The following is a 21,108-nucleotide window of genomic DNA, read 5'->3' as shown; positions in this document are numbered from 1 at the left end:
CTTAAGTAATCCAGATTCTTTATTAGCTCAAGTTTTGAAAGCAAAGTATTTCCCGAATGTTAATTTCTTAGATTCTCGTTTGGGGTATAATGCTTCATACACATGGAAAAGTATGTGGGCTACGAAGGGCATTTTAGTGGAAGAGCTGTGCTGAAAGGTAGGAAAGGGAACGCATATTTCAGTCGATAATGATTCTTGGATTCCAGATGTGAATAAGAGCAGGTTATTAGATTTAAACTTGAATTTGAATGATGTTAAAGTTGCAGATCTAATAAACCAAAATAATAGAACATGGAATAAAGAGTTGATTTTTTCTACCTTTCCGGAGGATGTTGCTGAGAAGATTATTTGCATCCCGTTGGCAGAGATACCTCATGATGATTTTCAGGTCTGGAATGCAGAGGCTACGGGCGAATTCATAGTACGAAGCGCCTATAAACTATTACAGAGTATTGAAGATGATCCTAGAGCTTACGCTTTACAATATGGCTATGAGGAATTTTACAAAAAGTTGTGGATTCTTAACCTCCCCTCAAAAATCAAAATTACAATATGGAAGATATCATGGAATTTTCTAGCTACACGAGTTAACCTACTTCAGAACAAGCTAACTAATACATCAGTATGCCCCCGGTGTGGAGCTGGATCGGAGAACATGGATCATCTCTTCCGGGAATGTCCTATATCAATTTCAGTATGTAAGGAATTATCATGCAAAGTTTTTTTACATGAAAGTCAGATGGAGTTTACACAGTGGCTAACCTGGGTATTTGCGAAGAATTCAGTATCACAGTGTAGGACATTTTGCTGTGCCTTATGGGCAATCTGGGGTGATAGGAATGATAGAGTGCACAAAAAAATGAGTAAATCTGGAAAAGCTTTAGGCAGATTTGTTAACAGTTACATAGCAGAGTTGAATGAGATCGACACGAATAAGTCACAATCTTCTATAATAATTAGGAAATGGAGAAAGCCACCTGACCAGTTCGTGAAGATCAATTTTGATGCAGCCTATGATAGAAAGGGTAATCAAGCGACTGTGGGGATTGTGGCCAGGGATAGTGAAGGCAAAACTCTTCTATCATGTTCGGAGATCTATCAACAGGTGACATCAGTCTTCGCGGCTGAGGCGCTCGCTTGCCAGAAAGCAACCAAAATCGGCATGGATATGAAATGGGGAAAAATCATTATAGAAGGAGATTCATTATCGATAATAAAAAAAGTAAGTCAGGTATCCAAGATAAATCAATGGTTTGTGCATACATTACTGATATTCATAAGATGCTATCTGAAATCAAGGAGTGCAGATTCGAGCATGTCTCAAGAGCAGTTAACATTCTTGCGCATATGGTAGCAAAAGAAACTATGAAGGCTAAAGTACCAGTGTACCTTGTTGGGGGAGTTCCGGAATATGTAGAAGATCAAGAGGAAAGGGATAGAATGGGAGATTAAGATTGATTAGGAAGGGAGAAGATAGGATGGGGTTAATCGAGAAGAGGGTTAGACAAAGAACGTTGATAATTAATGCCTCGGGAGTATGGAAGCGTCTTGAAAAAGAAAGGTAGATGAAGTGACAAGGCGTGGAAGCGTCTTGAAGAAGGAAGGCAGATGAAGTGACAAGGCGATGAACAGTCTGTTTTGTTGATTGGGTAAATTACAAGCAACATTTAAGGATTCTGGTTTTTTTTATTCGGCTATATTTAGGCCTATTTCGGTTTTGTTTACTATTTTGTTATTTTATTATTTTGTTTATTGGTGCTGGGCCAAAATTACATTTGGGCTCGGTTCTTTAGGAAAATTGTTTTGTCTTTGAATTTAATAAAACCCAATCTGCAGTTGTCTTCAAAAAAAAAACTTGAGAAAAAAAAAAGGGGATAATGCTCAGTAAGTTAAGACACGATTTCTTCTTAATTCCCGAGATCATTTAAAACTTGAGTTTGAAAAGATTCGTGTATTTAGATTTGTTGTGAAAATCGAAACCCCATAAGTTAGAGTACGACCTCCTCGAATCTAAATACGAGATTTTGCTTATTCAAAAATCATAATTTATGCCTTAAATAAAATTAATCTAACATGAAATAGTAAAAATGAAACACAGTGTCAATATGCGTAATAAAACAAAAATGTTTATGATGATGTAAGCATAAATAATACGAGCAACAACAAATGAAAGATAAATAAAAGACGAATTAATCATGCAAGATAATAAACAGATAAACTATTCGAATAAAATGGGCATGAAATGAAAAAGTAAATACCGCGTGAAACAACGAAACCATAAAGGAAATAAATAAAATATAAAATATACATATGTATGTGTATATACGTAAAATAATAAAAATAAGAAGAATATATATACATATTTTAAAATTATGAAATATAGAAAATATACATAAGTATGTACACACATATATATATGTATAAAAAAAGAAATGTGTATGGATATACGTATATATATGCATATAAAAATTATAAGATGTATAAGATATATAAAGTATATATACATATATATTTATAAAATTAAGAAATATATGTGCATATATATATCATAAAAAATGTATGTATATGTGTAATATCCCAAAAATTACTACAGTAAGAAAGTAGGTATACTTGATATAGTAAAATAAGGAAATAAAGTGACAAAAAGAAAATTTTGGATTTATGTCAACATTGGGAAGTATATTATGACATATCAATGCAAGAAATGACTAATTCGCAAAAGTGAGAAAAGTTTTGTTGCCCAGGAGTAAATATTTAAAATTTGAGGGGTTAAAGTGTAAATATAAAAAAGTTGAAGGATTAATTGGGCAAATATTTTAAGGGTGGAATGATCTAGAAACTAAAGAAAATGGATGAATTAGAACCAAATTGAATAAGTGAAGAATTATGAGGGACTAAATCATAATTTTACCGAATTGAGTGATGACTAAGGATAAAATTTTAAAAGATCATGAAGGGAAAAATAGTCAAGTAGAAGGAGAGAGAAATGTAGAAAGCAATGATGATGTTGGAGATATTTTAGATAAATAAATAAATATTAGTTTATAACATTTGATTTGGTTTTTTTAATGATATTTTATTATTTTATTTAGTATATATATATGTGGAAAGAAAGAAAAAAAGCCACCATCCCACCATTTTTCCCATGCACCAACGTGAGAAGAAAAGAGAAAGAAAGAAAGTTTTGCTTTCTTTACAATTTGGTCCTTTCACCAAATACTCACCATTTTCATTTAGAAATCAAAAGAATTTTCATATCCATCAAGAAAGAAAGATTACAAGGAGACTATGGGGAGCTAAATATCAAGTTAGATTCAAGAAATAGAAGCTGGAGGAGAGAGAAAATCAAGTTAAAGTTTGAAACTAATAGAATAAGGTAAGAACATCAAGATTTCAATACATTTTTAAGTTTGATATTATTGAAAAAGCATGGAAATGATGTTATAGGAGAGTTTTCTTATATAAGGTCTTATGTTCTTGATATATTAGTGAAGGAAAATAAGAGAAAGCGATGGGAAATATTATAGAGAAAGGGAATAAGGGAGTTATAAACTTAGTAATCAACATCTTACACTAAAACAGTTTTGAACAACAGCAGTAGGTTAACTTTGAAAAATCACCATAAATTGTGGAAGTCGAATTAGAGGATGAAAAAAATATAGAATTAAATATTATTGAGTCTAGTTTTTCATAGAAGAAACGGTGTAAGTAATGGAATTGTAAATCATGAGATATAATAAATTTTGTGAGATAAGGTCAGAATGATTTCGGGTTCCCCTGTTCTGACTTTGTAAAATCATAAAAAAATTGGATAAAAATAATTAGGGGCTTAAATTTATATTTTTAAATCCTTAATGAGTCTATTTTCAATATAAACAAACGGTAACATCATCTGAATCTCGTACGAGGAGATAATTAATTTTTAGTGAAAAAGGGTCGAAACTGTAAGACAGCAGAACAAAGATGACTTTAAAGAATAAACTTTACTTATTGGCTAAACACAAAAATTCTAAAAATTTTATGGTAATAAGATATATGAGTCTAGTTTCAGATAAAATTAACGTATCTCAATTCGGAGTTTTTTAGCTTAAGATATAATTAATTTAGTGACCATGAGTCAAGTGAACAGCTTGTTATGTGTAAACAAGTAAATAGTGGCATTATGTATATACCAAGGATGTGGAATGGAGAGGAGGAGGAGGAAAAATATATGTGAATATTCAGCTAATATGAGATTATTTTAAAAATAGCTAATTTACATGTTTTAAGTTTAGGGACTAAATTGAACAAATGTGAAACTTTAAGGGTAAATTTATAAAAATGTCAAAAAGTGACCAAATTACATGAAATGAATTGTTTTATTATTTAAATTAATAAATTGAATAAATATATATATTTATATCAAGATTGGGTGAAAATTTGAGGAAAATAGAAAATTACCAAAATGTCCCTAAATTTTGGTATTTCTACAATTTAGCCTGATAAGTTCGTATGAACTATATTTTGTATAATTTTAATTAAAGTGAATATTATTTGGTGATGAATATTATATAAATATGTGTTTTATTATTGGAATTGAATTATTATTGGTAATATGTATAATTATTAGATGCATTGAAATGATTATCGAAAACTCGATTGGGTTGGGGCCTTGTTGGAGATATATCACACTATCCACTGATTCTATCGGTAATTTTGGATGATTTGATTCTGGTAATAATGACATGTATAAGTTACATTGGCCAACGTTAGCTCAGTAATGTTTTGATTTTGATTGGTTATAAATTTGACTGCTTGATGAAATGAAACGTCTGTAAATTAATTTGTAAACTTCAGTAATGCTCTATAACCCTATTCTGGTGATGGATACGGGTTAGGGGTGTTACAATATGTATTTCAGAATTATAAAATGTGAAAAGTATAGGCGCATATGTATATATTTAAGTTATAAAAATATATGTATATATAATAAAACATGGAATTAAATTTAATGATAATAATGATTATTAAGGTAATTAATTTAAAATAAGATAGCTAAAATTGCGACAGAGGATTAAATCGAAACAAGACAAAATTTTGGGGTCAAAATCATAAAATGAAAAGACACAGAAAGGACTAAATAATGACGCGCGCAACAGGAGGAGGACCCAAAAGGAAATATCCCCAGCCTTATGCGCATCATTTCGCGCAGGGCTGAAATGAAACGCCCAAAAAATTATGCGACCGAATTTTAAAAAATAAAATGGACCACATTGCACAACAGCGCGAAAGCGGAAGGACCTAGCGCATAAATATCCCCTTCACGGCAGAAACACACGTATCCTAAAGGTGGACGGGTCGGATCGCAGGTCAGGGCCAAAACGACGTCGTTTTGGCACTTAAACCCTCTTGTAAAACGACGTCGTTTAATAACTTTTATTTAAAACAATTTTCTTCTTAAAATTTTATTTTTTCAGTGTTTTAGAAAAAAAACTTCAAAAACCCAATATTTCTCTCAACCCTACTTGGCCGGCGTGGGTTCCTTCATCGAATCTGCCGCACCGTCGCCGTGTTCAATGGCCGACGAGGGAAAAATGGGCTTTTTAGCCCTTATTTCGCAATGCCCTCAAGGGTTGAGCCCTCTCAACGCCGAAACGCAAGAGGAGATCCCCGGCCTCCTTTTGGATGTGGCCCTAATGGCGGCGTAGACCTCTTCCGGTGATGTGGTTACAAGGGTTCTCCAGTGAGTCATCCTTTTCCATTTTTTAATTTTATTATTTAAATAAAAAATAAACAAATAAAAGACCAAATAAAAAAATTCAAGCAAATATTGAAAGAACAATAGAGGATCACCTCTAAAATGTTGCTTTTTATTTTCTAATGTTCGTAAAGGGGGGAGGCCTCAATACAGTGATGAAATTCAGCTTTTATAGCCAATGTTACATGTTATCTCTATTATTTTCCTTCCGTGTTTCTATTGTTTGCGTGTCTTGCAGGTGACGACGCAAGTGGGGGAGGCGATGTGACCGTGGCGGTGTGGCAAAATGCGGCGGCCAGGAGACCAAAGGTAAGCAGATGCGACGCTAGGGTTTCAGCTTTTCTAAAACCCTAGTTTGACTTTGGTTTGTTGGGCTAGGATATTGGGCTACTGTAGTTGTTTTGGATTGGGTTTGTTTGGGCTGGTAGGTTATTGGGCTAGGCTTGGGTTAGTAATTGTTTAGGTTTGCTGTTTGGGTTGTGATGTATTGGGTTTTTTGGGTCCCGGGCAAATATTGGGCCCGTACAGCTGCCCCTCTTTGCTCATTGTCGTGTAACGAGAATAGAGCAAAGACTTTTGAAGAACCAATTTGCCCGGTGTTGACACCATTTTTTTGATGGAAAACGGAGTCGACTTGGGTTTTGGAAAATGAAAATTAAAATGGGAGTCGCCACCGATCCTTTTTAATGAGGTGTGATCGGATCACCTTGCAAAGCGGTTGTTTTTAATAAACAATTTAATTTTATTAAAACAACGATTTTGGTCCACGAAATTCAAAAAAACGGGTTCGAGAGTCGGTTACGCACGAGGAAGGATTAGCATCCTCGATACGCCCAAAATTGGTACCTAGTTGATTACTTAATGTCTTAGTGTCGAAAAACTGAAAACTTTAGAAATATGTAAAATACGATCCTAAAAAAACTCGGATAACATGGATTGAAATTCAAGAGGATATTTGGCTATTCGGTCAATCGAGAAATCGAAACCCAGCACATTAGGGCACGTTTCTCGGATTTCCAAACGCAAAACATTGCCTTATTTTGAAATTTTTTAAAAGTATATTTAGCCATTTGGTTGAATGAGAAAAATCGACACCCAACACCTTAGGGCATGTTTTCTTGAATTTCCCAAACGCAAAACATTGCCTTATTTTAAAATTTTTAAAAGGATATTAAGCCATTTGGTTGAACGAGAAAAATCGACACCCAGCACCTTAGGGCATGTTTTCTCGAATTTCCCAAATGCAAAACATTGCCTTATTTTAAAATTTTTAAAAGGATATTAAGCCATTTGGTTGAACGAGAAAAATCGACACCCAGCACCTTAGGGCATGTTTTCTCGAATTTCCCAAATGCAAAACATTGCCTTATTTTAAAATTTTTAAAAGGATATTAAGCCATTTGGTTGAACGAGAAAAATCGACACCCAGCACCTTAGGGCATGTTTTCTCGAATTTCCCAAATGCAAAACATTGCCTTATTTTAAAATTTTTAAAAGGATATTAAGCCATTTGGTTGAACGAGAAAAATCGACACCCAGCACCTTAGGGTATGTTTTCTCGAATTTTCAAACGCAAAACATTGCCTCATTTAGAAAAATTTTCCTCTTTTTCGAAGTATGGTGTTGATATACATAATGGAACAATAAATATGATAATGTGAACAAAGATAATATGAACAAAAAAGAATAACAATAAAAAAAATCATGTATATATCATAACAAATAAATAAATAAATAAAAATAAACTAAAACATAAAAATGGACATATGAATAAATACATAAATGAACATAAAAGATAATAAAGGAAAATAGATGAAAATTATAAAATATGAACATGTGTATGTACATACATACTTATGTAGCAAGCATCAAATATAAGAAGTATATATTGGTACATATATGAGTCATAAAGTAAAGAGTATATATAAGATATGTATTTTAAAAATACAAAGAGTAAGTAAATATATATATATGTATATTTATGCAAATGAAATATATATATAAACGTGAATGTAAGCAGGTATGTATAACTATTATAAAATATGAAAATATATGTGTGAGTATAAGAAAAATATGTATGCGAATTATAAAAAATAAAGTAAGATGAAAAATATATACATATAAAAATATACATATTTTAATACGTAAAATATATATGAGTATGTATTTACACATTCGTGAGAAAAATATGGATATACGTGAATGTAAGCAGGTATGTATAACTATTATAAAATATGAAAATATATGTGTGAGTATAAGAAAAATATGTATGCGAATTTATAAGGGTGAATATCTAATAATGTCCCTTTTCATTTGTGTCTTCATATATGGCATTGATGTGAACGTTTCCCTACACTTTTTCATACATCGCATTCACCCCATTATCAATATGGTTTGGTAACGGAATTTCTGCACTGGATGAATCATCAAATTTGACAATGCCCATACTGATGAGCCTTTCGACCAGTTTCTTGAACGTGGTGCAGTTTTCTATAGAATGTCCTACAATTCCTGCATGGTATTCGCATTGGGCATTTGCATCATACCACTTTGGGAATGGAGGTTGCACGGGTCCTGAGTAGAACGGGGATACCACGTGTGCATCAAACAGATTTTGATACAACTCTCTATATGTCATCGGGATGGGTGTGAACTGGAGTTTTTCTGTGTTTGGCCTCGAGTTGGATTCTTGTCTTGAGACACTTTGATAGCCAGTGGTCACGACCCTCGGCTGGCCTACAGTGATCGATTTGGAATACCTTTTACTATGCATGCCCAGGTTATTCACTTCATTTTCCTTGTTATTTAAGGTTGATCTTTTGACGCTTTCGCCCATATCTATCTTCCCAATTCTTATTGCGTTTTCGATCATCTCGTCAAACATTACTATATCTGAGAAACTTATGGCAACGCTTCCCAACATATGGTTAATGAATGGGGCTTTCAGAGTGTTGATGAAAAGCATCATGGTTTTTTCTCCAAAAGAGGTGGCTGAACTTGTGTCGCTACCTCTCTCCATATTTGGGCATATTTCTTGAAGCTCTCACTTTGCTTCTTTTCCATATTCTGCAGTGTAATTCTATCAGGTGTCATGTCTGTTACATGGCTGTATTGCTTCATGAAAGCTTGTGCTAAATCCTTCCATGAGTGTATTTTGGCACGGCTCAGTTGGTTGTACCATTTGGCAGCTGACCCCATAAGACTACCTTAGAAGTAATGAATTAATAGTTGGTCATTATTAACGTATCTTGTCATTCTTCGGCAAAACATTGTGATGTGAGCTTCAGGACAACTAGTCCCATTGTCCTTTTCAAACTCTGGCATTTTAAATTTTGGCGGGAGGACTAGATCTGAGACCAAACTCAATTCTTTAGCATCAATCCCCTAATAATTCTCAATACTTTTCATTGCCTTGAATTTTTTTTCGAGCCATTTACATCTTTCCTCCAGCTGTTTTGGCAATTCTTCCTTGGTTTTTTCCTTCTCAGCCACTTCATCAAAATCGAAGACGATGGGATTGGTAGGGTTCTCTCCGGGGTTAGAACCTAATCCGGTTTGGAAGTTCATTGGCATTGAGGTACCAGCCTGAAATTGTTGAGGCCTGATTGTGACAGAGGACCTGCGTGGGTGTACATCAGCTTGATGCTGTACATGTGGAGGAGTAAAGCGTGGAGGATAGATGGGTCCATCATTATCTCCTTCTTCAACATTAACCATGAGATTCTTTCCTTTTTCATTTCCTCCAGCCAACAGCTGTGTTAACTTAGTCAGCATGTTCTTCTGGGACTCCATCATCTTTTCCACCATATATTACTGAATTTTTTCTAGCCGCTCTCGCATTTGGTCTTGTATCTCTTTTTGGAGCTGTTCAAATCTTTCCAATCTTTCGTCCATGCTTATTGACTTTGCACGAATACCATAACGGCATTTGGTTGGTAAATTTTTGTTGGTTTCCAGATTAACTAAAATGATTTTAATCAATTAGGATTCTTTTGGTAGACTTTAATGCATATGATGTAATGTAATGTAAATGCATGAAATGAATGCAAAAAAAGGACGTTGATTCTTGGTTCAATTCTATTAGAACAATTTTACTAGAAAACAAATCTCTTTACATAAAGCGGATATATATACGACTTTGCCCTCATACTCCAGGCGAAGACATCGATCTTTTTCTTCATCCTGATGTTAAGATAAATCTCGCGAATTTTCTAATAGATGCTTCTTCTGGTTTCTCTTTGCTTGATCCGAGCCGCGTCCCATTGTTCACTCATTCTCATGATGCTCGTTAGCTTCTTTAAGAAAGTTCAGTGGCTCTCAAATAATCTTTTTCATCTTGAATCCTCAGGCAACGAAGTAAAGTTATGTACTCTTCCATAACCCTTCTTTTGTTGTGTTTCTTGGAATATATTTTGGTGACCGTATTGTCTCCCACTTTATTAAAAAATCTATTTTCCATGACAAGCTCTCTATTTAGTAACTGAACGTGAATCAACACCATGAAAAATGCAATGCAATCATAACCAAAATAAAAAAAACACATTAGTACAAAAACATAAATAACAAAAAGAGCAACTATTTGGATGACCACTAAGGTTCGGCGTAGTTCTACCTAGGGTAGGCTCCTAAGTTCTTCTACATGTGGTTTGGTTCTAAAGTTGAGGTACCCGAACCAGTAGATTCCTTGATTCTCACCCATTATAGGCTCATACGGACTGAGTTCGGTTCAGGGGAATACATTTCCCTATGGCTACACGAAGATAAAAATCTCACGAAGACATAGGTATGAATGTATCCCAAAAGCGATCCACTATCCTACACCGAGGTGAAAATCTTACGAAGGAATAGTTTCTCACTCCCACTTAAAAGGGTGTGACCAGCGGTCATGCAATGCAATATGTAGACATTAAAAGACTCGAACCAATAAAGCAAAAATATCAAAACGATGCAAACCCATAAAATTACAATGAGAGGATCGTAAATTTAAATCGAATTTTCAACTTTCGATAAAAAGACATAAAATAATCAATTTGTGGCTCGACTTTCAAAACCATGTCCCAGTGGAGTCGCCAAGCTGTTGACACTATTTTTTTTGAAAACGAGGTCGACTTGGATTTTGAAAATGAAAAAACGAATATGGGAGTCGCCACCAATCCTTTTTGATAAGGTGTGATCGGGCCACCTTGAAAAGTGGTTATTTTTAATAAACAATTTAATTTTATTAAAACAATGATTTTGGTCCACGAAATTCAGAAAAACGGGTTCGAGAGTCGGTTACGTACGAGGAAGGATTAGCACACTCGTAATGCCCAAAATTGGTACCTAGTTGATTAATTAATGTCTTAGTGTCGAAGATTGAAAACTTTAAAGAGATTTAAAATACGATCTTTTATTGAAATGTTGAAAATTTTTGAGAAAATAGCATATTTCACTTTAATCAAGAAAAAGAATTATATCCAGTAAGTTAGGACACAATGTCTTGAATTCCCGATGCGCGAATGAATGCCAAAAATTTACTTATTTAAAAGATATTTAGCTATCTTGGATTTAAAAAAGAGATCATGCCCAGTAAGTTAGGACACGATCTTTTCTTAATTCCCGAGATCATTTAAAACTTGAGAAAAAAAGGGGATCATGCCCAATAAGTTAGGACACGATTTCTTCTTAATTCCCGAGATCATTTAAAACTTGAGTTTGAAAAGATTCGTGTATTTAGATTTATTGTGAAAATCGAAACCCCGTAAGTTAGAGTACGACCTCCTCGAATCTAAACACGAGATTTTGCTTATTCAAAAATCATAATTTATGCATTGAGTAAAATTAATCTAACATAAAATAGTATAAATGAAACACGGTGTCAATATGCGTAATAAAACAAAAATGTTTATGATGATGTAAGCATAAATAATACGAGCAACAACAAATAAAAAATAAATAAAAAGACGAATTAATCATGCAAGATAATAAGTAGATAAACTATTCGAATAAAATGGGCATGATATGAAATATATATATGTATGTGTATATATGTAAAATTATAAAAATAAGAAGAATATATATACATATTTTAAAATTATGAAATATAGAAAATATACATAAGTATGTACACACACATATATATATGTATAAAAAAGAAATGTGTATGGATATACGTATATACATGCATATAAAAATTATAAGATGTATAAGATATATAAAGTATGTATATACATACATATATTTATAAAATTAAGAAATATATGTGCATATATATATCATAAAAAATGTATGTATATGTATTTCAGAATTATAAAATGTGAAAAGTATAGGTGAATATGTATATATTTAAGTTATAAAAATATATGTATATATAATAAAACATGGAATTAAATTTAATGATAATAATGATTATTAAGGTAATTAATTTAAAATAAGATAGCTAAAATAGCGACAGAGGATTAAATCGAAACAAGACAAAATTTTGGTGTCGAAATCATAAAATGAAAAAGACACAGAAAGGACTAAATCATGACGCGCGCAACAGGAGGAGGACCCAAAAGGAAATATCCCCAGCTTTATGCGCATCATTTCGCACAAGGCTGAAATGAAACGCACGAAAAATTATGCGGCCGAATTTAAGAAAATAAAAGGGACCACATTGCACAACAGTACGAAAGCGGGAGGAACTAGCTCATAAATATGCCCTTCACCGCAGAAACACGAGAATCCTGAGGGTGGACGGGTCGGGTCACGGGTCAAGGCCAAAACGACGTCGTTTTGGCACCTGAACCTTTTTGCAAAACGGCGCCGTTTAATAACTTTTATTTAAAACAATTTTCTTCTTAAAATTTTCATTTTTTCAGTGTTTTAGAAAAAAAACTTCAAAAACCCCATATTTCTCTCAACCCCACTTGGTGTCCGTGGGTTCCTTGTGTGTTTTTGTTGTTTGCGTGTCTTGCAGGTGACGACGCAAGTGGGGGCGGCGATGTGATCGTGGCGATGGTAGCAGAATGCGGCGGCTAGGAGACCAAAGGTTAGCAGATGCGGCGCTAGGATTTTAGCTTTTTTGAAACCCTAGTTTGACTTTGGTTTGTTGGGCTAGGATATTGGGCCTCGGGTTTGGGCTGCTGTAGTTGTTTTGGATTGGGTTTGTTTGGGCTGGTAGGTTATTGGGCCGGGCTTGGGTTAGTAATCGTTTAGGTTTGCTGTTTGGGTTGTGATGTATTGGGTTTTTTGGGTCCCGGGAAAATATTGGGCCCGTACACACTTAACTTTAAAAAATTATAAAAAATGGTCACCGATTGTTCGACATTTTCCGTTTAAGTCATTGGGCTGTTAAAATTGTTATTGTATGTTCCTTGCACAAATTGAAACCTCTCATTTTACTTCTATTTTACAGTTCAATTTTTTTTCATGAAACAACTTTAAATGTCACGAATCTATGAATCAAAATCCAAATAACTTTCTTCTCTGATCCCTGACACTAACCATCAAATTGATATGGACCTAAGATATGTTCTTCTACTCATCAATGGGTACTAATCCATCATACTGATCGTAAAATCATCGCTTGGAGTTTGTTAGCTGAATTTTTTTTATAAAGAAGAAGAAGAAGAAAGCTCAACAACCTAGTGATTTAAATAAAATTTTTTGAACAGTTCAATGACTTAAATGAAAATTTTTGAATAATCGAGTAACCATTTTTATAACTTATCAAAATTAAATAACTAAAACGTAAACTTACTAAATTAAATATAATTTACCTTTTATATAAATAAAACTACATTCATCAATAAAGTCAAAACACATTAATATCATACAAAAACTATACGTGAAGAAATTGTCATTGTTATATAACAACTAAGGAAATGGCTGCTTATTGCTTAACCACACAATAGCCATATATACTACAAAAAACAATAATGAAAAAAGTAAAAAAAAATGCTACACTGTTCAAGTAATTACAGTCAGTAACACAATTAGGTGGATCTAGTCTAACATTTATATAATTATTCTTATATAATAATTATCAATTAATTAATAGTCAAATATTATAATTATGGTATTATTTGATTTATCGCCCTCTTCACCTCCATTATGCTTACTTTCTTCCCGTTCATATTATCCTTCACCTGCCATTCAACCACACACGTAAAATTAATTAAATCTGTAATACCTTTTGAGGGGATTACTCTTTTTAGAGAAGTGTTTTAAAATGATACTTTTTAAATGAAGTATATCCATGTACGGTTGAAACACTCTCAACTTTGTAAACTAGACCTTACAAATAGTCACTTGCCATGTTGGGTCTCAACAAAGCACAAGAGACAAAAACCAGACACAAAGACAATATTTTTAGTTGTTGAAAAAGGCCCGACTCCTTTCAAAGAAGTCTTCTCCAACAAGTGACTTATATATCGTAGGTCAGTATTTGAATCCTACTAAAGGCGAAACACTCATATCCTGGCTGTGTGCCTATATATTGTCGAGGTGCTCGAATCAAGCCCTTCAAGCGGCCGTTCAGCTCTTAGCAGAGCACGAAAGATAACGAGGACATTACCTTTCGTGGTTGGGTGTCTGGTTGAGTATTCGAGAAACTGATATTTCAAAATTTTCTCTATTTTAATTAATTGATTAATTAAATTAATTAGTTATTTACCTTGGCTCTTAATTCAGCTGTAAACAACCCATTGTTCAATGAAGACTGAACCGCCGTTATCTCGATCCGTAGCTTTTCCCTTAACATCTGCATTATATCAAGCAACAACCCTTCTCTGTACCCGCACTGCAACTCCAGCAACGCGTCGCTTTCGATTATCGACACTTCGACCGACGTTTCCGCCGTTTGCGGTGGAGGTTCCACCGTCTTCTGCTTTGTTGCTTCCGCTATCCTCATCTTCTTTTTATCAGGACCCGATGATCGTGTCGTTAACCCACTTCTTTGATCCTTAGAGCTGCTATTTCTCTGCATCGAATCGGCCGATCTCGGCCGGTCGTTATCGGCCTCCATTTGCTTGTTTCGGGTTTCGAGGTCTTGAATCTTTTTACGGAGCTGTTTGACGTACTCGATGGTGTCGCCGAGGATGGAAGCTTTGTCCATTTTAGTGACGAAGGGGACCAAGGATCTTAATATTATGAACCGCTCGTTGAGCTTTTCGCGCCTCCGTCTCTCCGCCAGGACGTGGTTGGCGCTGAGGTCTTCGTTGGGAGTTCCTTTCCGAAACCGTGCGGCGGCGACGGCGGCGTCGCGTAATTTGGGGGAGTTCTCGTCGTGGTATTTGTTGTGGAGGAATGGTACGGTGAATAGGATGTATTTGAGGAGCCATTGTGACGTGCCTTCGACGACGGCGGAGTGGAGGTGGTGGTCTGAATGGGTTGTCCACTTGGCAAATGCTGATTGGGTGGAGTAGGTGGCGGCGTTGACGGTTGACGATGACTCGGTCCACCGGACCAGTTGAGCTTGGAGGATAGTGGAGACGGTCTGTGAATAGTGCGTGTCTTCTTGTGACATTTCGTCCACTGGCTGCGGCCCTACAAAATTCTCAAAAAAAATATGTATTTTCACCTATACCAATAGGAGGAAATAGTTCTGTAAAATGCATCAAATCTATCGGTTTTGACTTCCACTTCAACTCCAAATGTTGTTGAAACCGGTCTCACTTGTTACACCGCTTCCACGAATAAACTTGAATCCATTGAATTAGGATAAAAAAAAAAGTTGGAATTGATTTAATTGAATCCATTGAATTAGGATAAAAAAAACTTGAATCCATTGAATTAGTTTTAAAAACTATGCAACTTAAATTTTTTTAACTTAAATTATAAATGTCGATGATCAAAATTTAAAATGATTTAAACTCAAATGTAAAACCCAAATGAATAGAAAAGAGGTAAAAGGCAACATTTTAGTCCCTCAATTTGACAAGTTTTCCTAACTTAGACTCTAAACTTTCTTTTAACCCACATTAATTCTTGGTCATGAAAGATTGTGTCACGTAATAACTTAAAATATTTTTATTAAAATTATGTTTTTTAGGTGATGTGTGACACAATATCATAATGCCATTCCATCACATTGACCAAAATTAAGAAAAGTTGTTTTAACTAAATTCTAAAAATAATACGGACAAATTGAAAAAATTGGATCAACTTCAAAAACTAAACATTGTTTTAACTAATAAAAAGCCCAAATTGATCCCAACTCACAAGGGTGAAACAAAAAAAATGTTTTCGGAGGGGTCAAAGATTAACCATAAATTTTTAAAGGACAAAAGTATAATTTTACCATCATACTAATATATAATTTTATAAAATTTTAAGAGATTAAATGACAAATCTATCATTTTTAGAGGGTCAAAACCATACTTACCCCTATTCCCTTCGCTCCAACCAACCCAAAAAAATTAAACCCAAAAAATTTCAACTAAAAAAATTAAATAACCTTAAACTCAAATAATTTAAATCCGAATTAATTTAAACCGAATCAACTCATCCGGCAAAAACACGTTAAAAAGTAAAGTTTTGAAACTAAAAAGAAGAATTGAATCCTTTGAAGGGTAGTTGAAAACAACTTAAAAAGACATGTTTGCTTTTGTCGAAAAAATAAATAAGACCGACCCATTAAGACAATCTAAAGTAGACCCCAACTCCCTGTCCTTCTTTCTCAGTACGGTGAGTCTGTGAGCCAATTGGTCAACCCCTCCAAAACAGAAACACTATTGGATATTTGGATTCCTGGGATAAGAAGAGGGTTCCAACTCTCTTACAAAAAGCTACTATGAAAGATGAAGATGTCTGAGAAAAAGCCAACTAATCATCTACCATGTCCCCCACTGGTTTAAGGGACCACACTAATGAATATTAATTTCAGCACCCCCTATAAAGGTAGGTTACTATTTTTGGGAAAACTCATTTATTATTTATCTATTCTACAACTAATACTTTGGAAATGTACAACCTTTTTCTAGTTTGGTTATTATAATGATGTTAAAATTTGAGAATAGGATAGCTTGAGATTATATCATATTATCACTTCAAAATTATAATTTTTTATTAAAAAAATTAGATGATAACGTGTGTCAAGTTCTTAGACTAATGTGAAAGAAAAAAAAATTTAGGGATCTAATTTAAAAAAATTACTAAGTTTAGGGACTAAATATTGTCTTATCTCTTAATGAAAATGGTGTAGTTCAAGGATTGAATATTGTTTTATCCATTACTAAGCTGAGGGGCTAAATATTTTCTTATCCCTATGTTTTACAAAAAAAAATGAAGAAATTAATTTATAAGAGTTTGATTTTTTTTAGAGAATTGGAAATTAATCCAATTGAATAATATTATTAAACCATGTCTGTTTTTGGGACGATGGAATTTTGAAAAAAATTAAAATTGAGGAACCAATTTGTAATTTTTGTTAATTAGAGGGATGGAATTTAAAACTTGAAAAAGAATTTATGAACAGTTCCAACTACCAGTATCGTTTTTACCTGTTGAAAGTGGTTGAAGACTACCGCACGAGGGTTCTTGTAGCATTTGCCACCTCCGATTCGACTCATCTCTAAACAACTCAGCTCGCCGTTGATTGTCGGTTGGGTTCCCGCTTTGACTCACCGCCAACATATTGAAATCCGAGTCCAAGTTATTCGATGCATCGTCAGGTGAACCGAGCTTGATATCTTCCGACATATCCAATTGCATTAACTCGCTCGGCTCCTCCGCCGCCACTACTGCCAGAGTGTTTTCCGTCGGGACTTGTTGCGTGGTTCGACCCGTTTCGGCCGAGTACGATTCGGGTTCTTCGTCTCCCTCTTCATCGTCGTCATCTTCTTCTTCTTCCTCCTCCTCTTCATCAACGTTGTTATACTCTCCTTGGTCCGCGTTCACCGGCGGGTCCGCTGCTGCGTAAACGAGAGGAACGGAAGGGGAATGAAATCGAGTATAGTCCGATGAAGCGGCCGGGTTCGACGTTGAATGTTCGGAGAGAGCCGGTTTTGGTGGCGGAGGGTTTGGTGCTTTTCCATCGTTGAAGAAAGTTTTAACGTGCTGGACTAACCCTAAATCTTCTTGCACCTACAATATAATTAAATCGGTATTCCATTTTTTTCAAATTCGTAATTACCTCTTTTAATAATAATTATAATTACCTTTTCGGTATATCCAAGTTCAAGAACACCATCAAGAATAGGAATGCAAAGCACAGTCTACAAACAACAAAAAACCAAAAGAAAAAAATAAAAAAATGGTTTAATTTCATCGTCATGAGTTAAAATGATACATACATACATTCTTACATATGTATATGTCTATGTATATAGATACCTGTATACAAGCACTCTGTTGCAACCGTACGGCATTATTTTATGTTGACAAACACGAAGACATGAATACAGTTAGTACATTGAAATATTGCAGTTAAAAACATGCAAATCAAGAACAAGATATATACATATATATGTGTATATATTAGATTAAATCCATATACCTTGGCAAGAATAGCTCTTGAAAATGTTTTGCTATCAACTTCGTTTGCACCTGTAAGCCATACATGTTGCCTCCTTGCATATGCCTTTCCAGGTAACCTACACACCCATGTACATATATAAGAACGCAACACCATCTAATCATTACACATACATGCATGCATACATGTTAGAGATTATATCATAGCAAAATCTTATATGGGAAAGTTTTTAGAACAATGATTAACATAGTTTTTTCAAAAGAATTTTAATGGCTAATATTTTGTTTTGGTTTCTTTTGCTCAACTAGTATTCTCATTGTAGAAAAAATTCAGTGACAGCCAACCACTACCTTAGCAAATATCAACCCTATTATCCCTCTACTAATTTTTTTAAATTTAGTCAAAAAAGACAAAAAAATTTTGAAGAAATTTCAAAACTTTCAGTATTAAACTGCAAAAAACACACGGGAATCTCATAAACCACCCCAAAAATATAAACAAGACAACCATACCATTACCCTTTCACCTAACCTTCTTACAATACAACCTTGCATCAATGCCCTAAATCGTAAATTCCACACTACATGCACACTATTTCATGGTAAAATTCCATGGAAGCCCTTGTACTAAAACTCATATTACATTTTGCCCCTCCACTAAAAAAATGAGAAAATTACTCGTTGCAAATTCATCTTTTTGCTAAAAATTTTTAATTATTTCTACTATTAAAAATTAGTCCCTGTAAGTCAACCTGAGATATAGGTGGCACGTTAGTTACACTAGTTTTTAATAGCAGAAATAGATGAAATGTCTAAAAGAGATTAGAAGGATTAATTTACCTATTTTTTTAAGTAAAGAGAACAAAATCTAATTCTTAATACAAAAACATTGATAGTCTAATTCACTTATGTTGCATAGAATTGTACACCCGATTTAATATTTACTACCACAATAACTAATTTAACTGTCTTGAAATGGTAAAAAAAGAAATGAATATGTGAATGGTGATAAATGTCCTACTATCTTGGAAAAGAGTTGTTAAGACAAAACAGAAGGGAATAGCGCAACATAGAGTGTAAGAACAAAATGAGATTATCTACTTTCAAGTTTTTTTCTATTACTAGTTTTAGTTGCAGATTTTAGCAGTAATGTTGAAAGGAATAAGTAAATTTATGTAGCAAAAGTCAATGGGGGGAAAGGGAAAAAGAAAGTTTACCCTACACCAGGGGGAAAAGAGAAGGAGACACACATTAGATAGAACCATTCGGATTCCGTTAAATCTTCCGGCGACAACGCGGCAGACGGTCGTCGAGCCGGTTGGTTGGTGTCGCCGGAAGACAACGAGTCGTAAAGTTCTCGGAGTTGTTGGCTTCTTTGTAAAGATGCTTCTTCTGTACTAACTTCCATTGGTTGCACTGTTTTTCTTGTTTTGATTGCTCCATTGTAGTATCCATCGGACCAAATTAAGATACTTGAAAAAAAACACAGTTGGATCCATTAGTACAGCGCAAATTTTCATGGAAAAGAACAGTAAATGGACATGAGGTAAGAAAAAAAGATTATACCCTTGTTGAGGACAAATTTGCCAGAAAAGACTATACGTCCATTGAACCGATTGCACCGCTGCCTGTAACATTTTTTGTAGCCTACTACTCGGCGGCGCCGCCATTAACTTTCAGATTTAAAGCTTGGATTTTTACGTTAAAAAAACCACAAATAAAATTCAAAACTTTCCCTTTGGAGATACTAAGGTTTTATGATCTCCACCTGAAAATTAAAAAAAGAAAAAAAACCCTTTAATCCCCACCAACAAAAAAAGGGGTCTGACAGGCAAAGTCCGAAGAAAAGAAGCTACATATCAGAGAAAAAAGAAGAAGAAAGACAAATTAGATGACTTTTTAAGAAGAAATGAGACCCACTTTTGTTTTTGTAATAAAAAACGAAAGAGCAAATTGAAGGGTCGTTAAGTTTAGAGATTTTATGATATATGATCATATATAAAAAAAAGAAAGAAAAAGAAAAACAAGAAACAAAGACAAATTTGCAGAAAGTAGCTAGGGTTCTTTAAGTTGTTAAAACGTTGTTGTAAGAAGAAGAAGAAGAAAAAAACATGGTTTTGACTGGTCGGTCTACCAGACAGTTCGATGAGAAGCAAAAAAAGAAAAAAAACTGAATTTTTTTTTGTTTATTCGTTGTTCAAGAATCAGAGATAAAGGGACTGGGTGTTGTGGTCTGATTAGGTGGCGAAGACTGGGCGTTGGGGATTATAACTGTTTTAGAATCGTCGGTATAATATATATATATTTTACATTCATCGCCATAATAATAAAAAAGGGGGAATCTGTATCTACCACTACCACTTCTATTATTAACCACAATAATGGCACATTCACTTTTATGGATAGTTTTGTTTGGGATAAATTATTACTAAATTATTAGTAAGTTTACGTTTTAGTTATTTAACTTCAAAAAAGTTATAAAATAATTATTGAACTATTTGAAAGTTTTTATTTAAGTTACCAGGCTGTTAAAATTGTTATTATATGATCTTCTTTATTCGAATCACCTAAACCTATCAAAAGCTCACATTCCCCTTCTTTTTTACAGTTCAATATTTTTTTCATGAAATATTTTTGAATATCAATAATTTGTGGACCAAAATCTAAACAACTTTCTTCTTCAATCTCCAGAACTGATTGTCGAATCGACTTGGATTTAATGTATATTCTTCTACTCGTCAATGGGTACGATGGATCAGTACCGATCATCGAATTGTCGCTTGGAGCTTGCTAGTTTGACTTTTTAGAAAAAAAGTTACTTAACAATTCAGTGACTTAAAATAATAACTTTTGAATAATTCTATGACCAAATTAAAACTTTGGAATAGTTCTGTGACCATTTTGTAACTTTTTGAAGTATAATAACCAAATTG

The 21,108-nt window shown here is 34.0% G+C and overlaps 1 protein-coding gene across 1 annotated transcript; it reads right to left on the bottom strand.

The window, feature by feature from the left end:
- Positions 1-13,548: 13,548 nt before the first annotated feature.
- Positions 13,549-20,242, bottom strand: LOC107934398 (transcription factor BHLH42). Its single transcript, XM_016866822.2, has 8 exons — positions 19,742-20,242; positions 19,393-19,647; positions 18,198-18,294; positions 18,035-18,049; positions 17,860-17,916; positions 17,203-17,785; positions 14,376-15,247; positions 13,549-13,848 (listed from the first exon to the last, which is right to left on the bottom strand). The coding sequence occupies exons 1-8, from the start codon at positions 19,843-19,845 to the stop codon at positions 13,774-13,776; spliced, it is 2,058 nt and encodes a 685-aa protein (XP_016722311.1). The 5' UTR covers positions 19,846-20,242; the 3' UTR covers positions 13,549-13,773.
- Positions 20,243-21,108: the final 866 nt, after the last annotated feature.

Source organism: Gossypium hirsutum, chromosome D08, assembly GCF_007990345.1.
Source record: "Gossypium hirsutum isolate 1008001.06 chromosome D08, Gossypium_hirsutum_v2.1, whole genome shotgun sequence".
NCBI classification, from domain to species: Eukaryota; Viridiplantae; Streptophyta; class Magnoliopsida; order Malvales; family Malvaceae; genus Gossypium; species Gossypium hirsutum.
Note: the sequence above shows the minus strand (reverse complement) of the source record. Positions and strands in the feature narration are given on the sequence as shown.

What these genes read in the sequence shown, in the direction of transcription:
- LOC107934398 (XM_016866822.2), bottom strand. Translation starts at nt 19,845, where the DNA reads ATGGCGGCGCCGCCGAGTAGTAGGCTACAAAAAATGTTACAGGCAGCG. An exon ending in TCTTTTCCCCCTGGTGTAGG is followed by an intron (nt 18,295 to 19,392) that starts GTAAACTTTCTT and finishes ATGGGTGTGTAG; the next exon opens with GTTACCTGGAAAGGCATATG. An exon ending in TCTTCAACCACTTTCAACAG is followed by an intron (nt 15,248 to 17,202) that starts GTAAAAACGATA and finishes AGAATTTTGTAG; the next exon opens with GGCCGCAGCCAGTGGACGAA.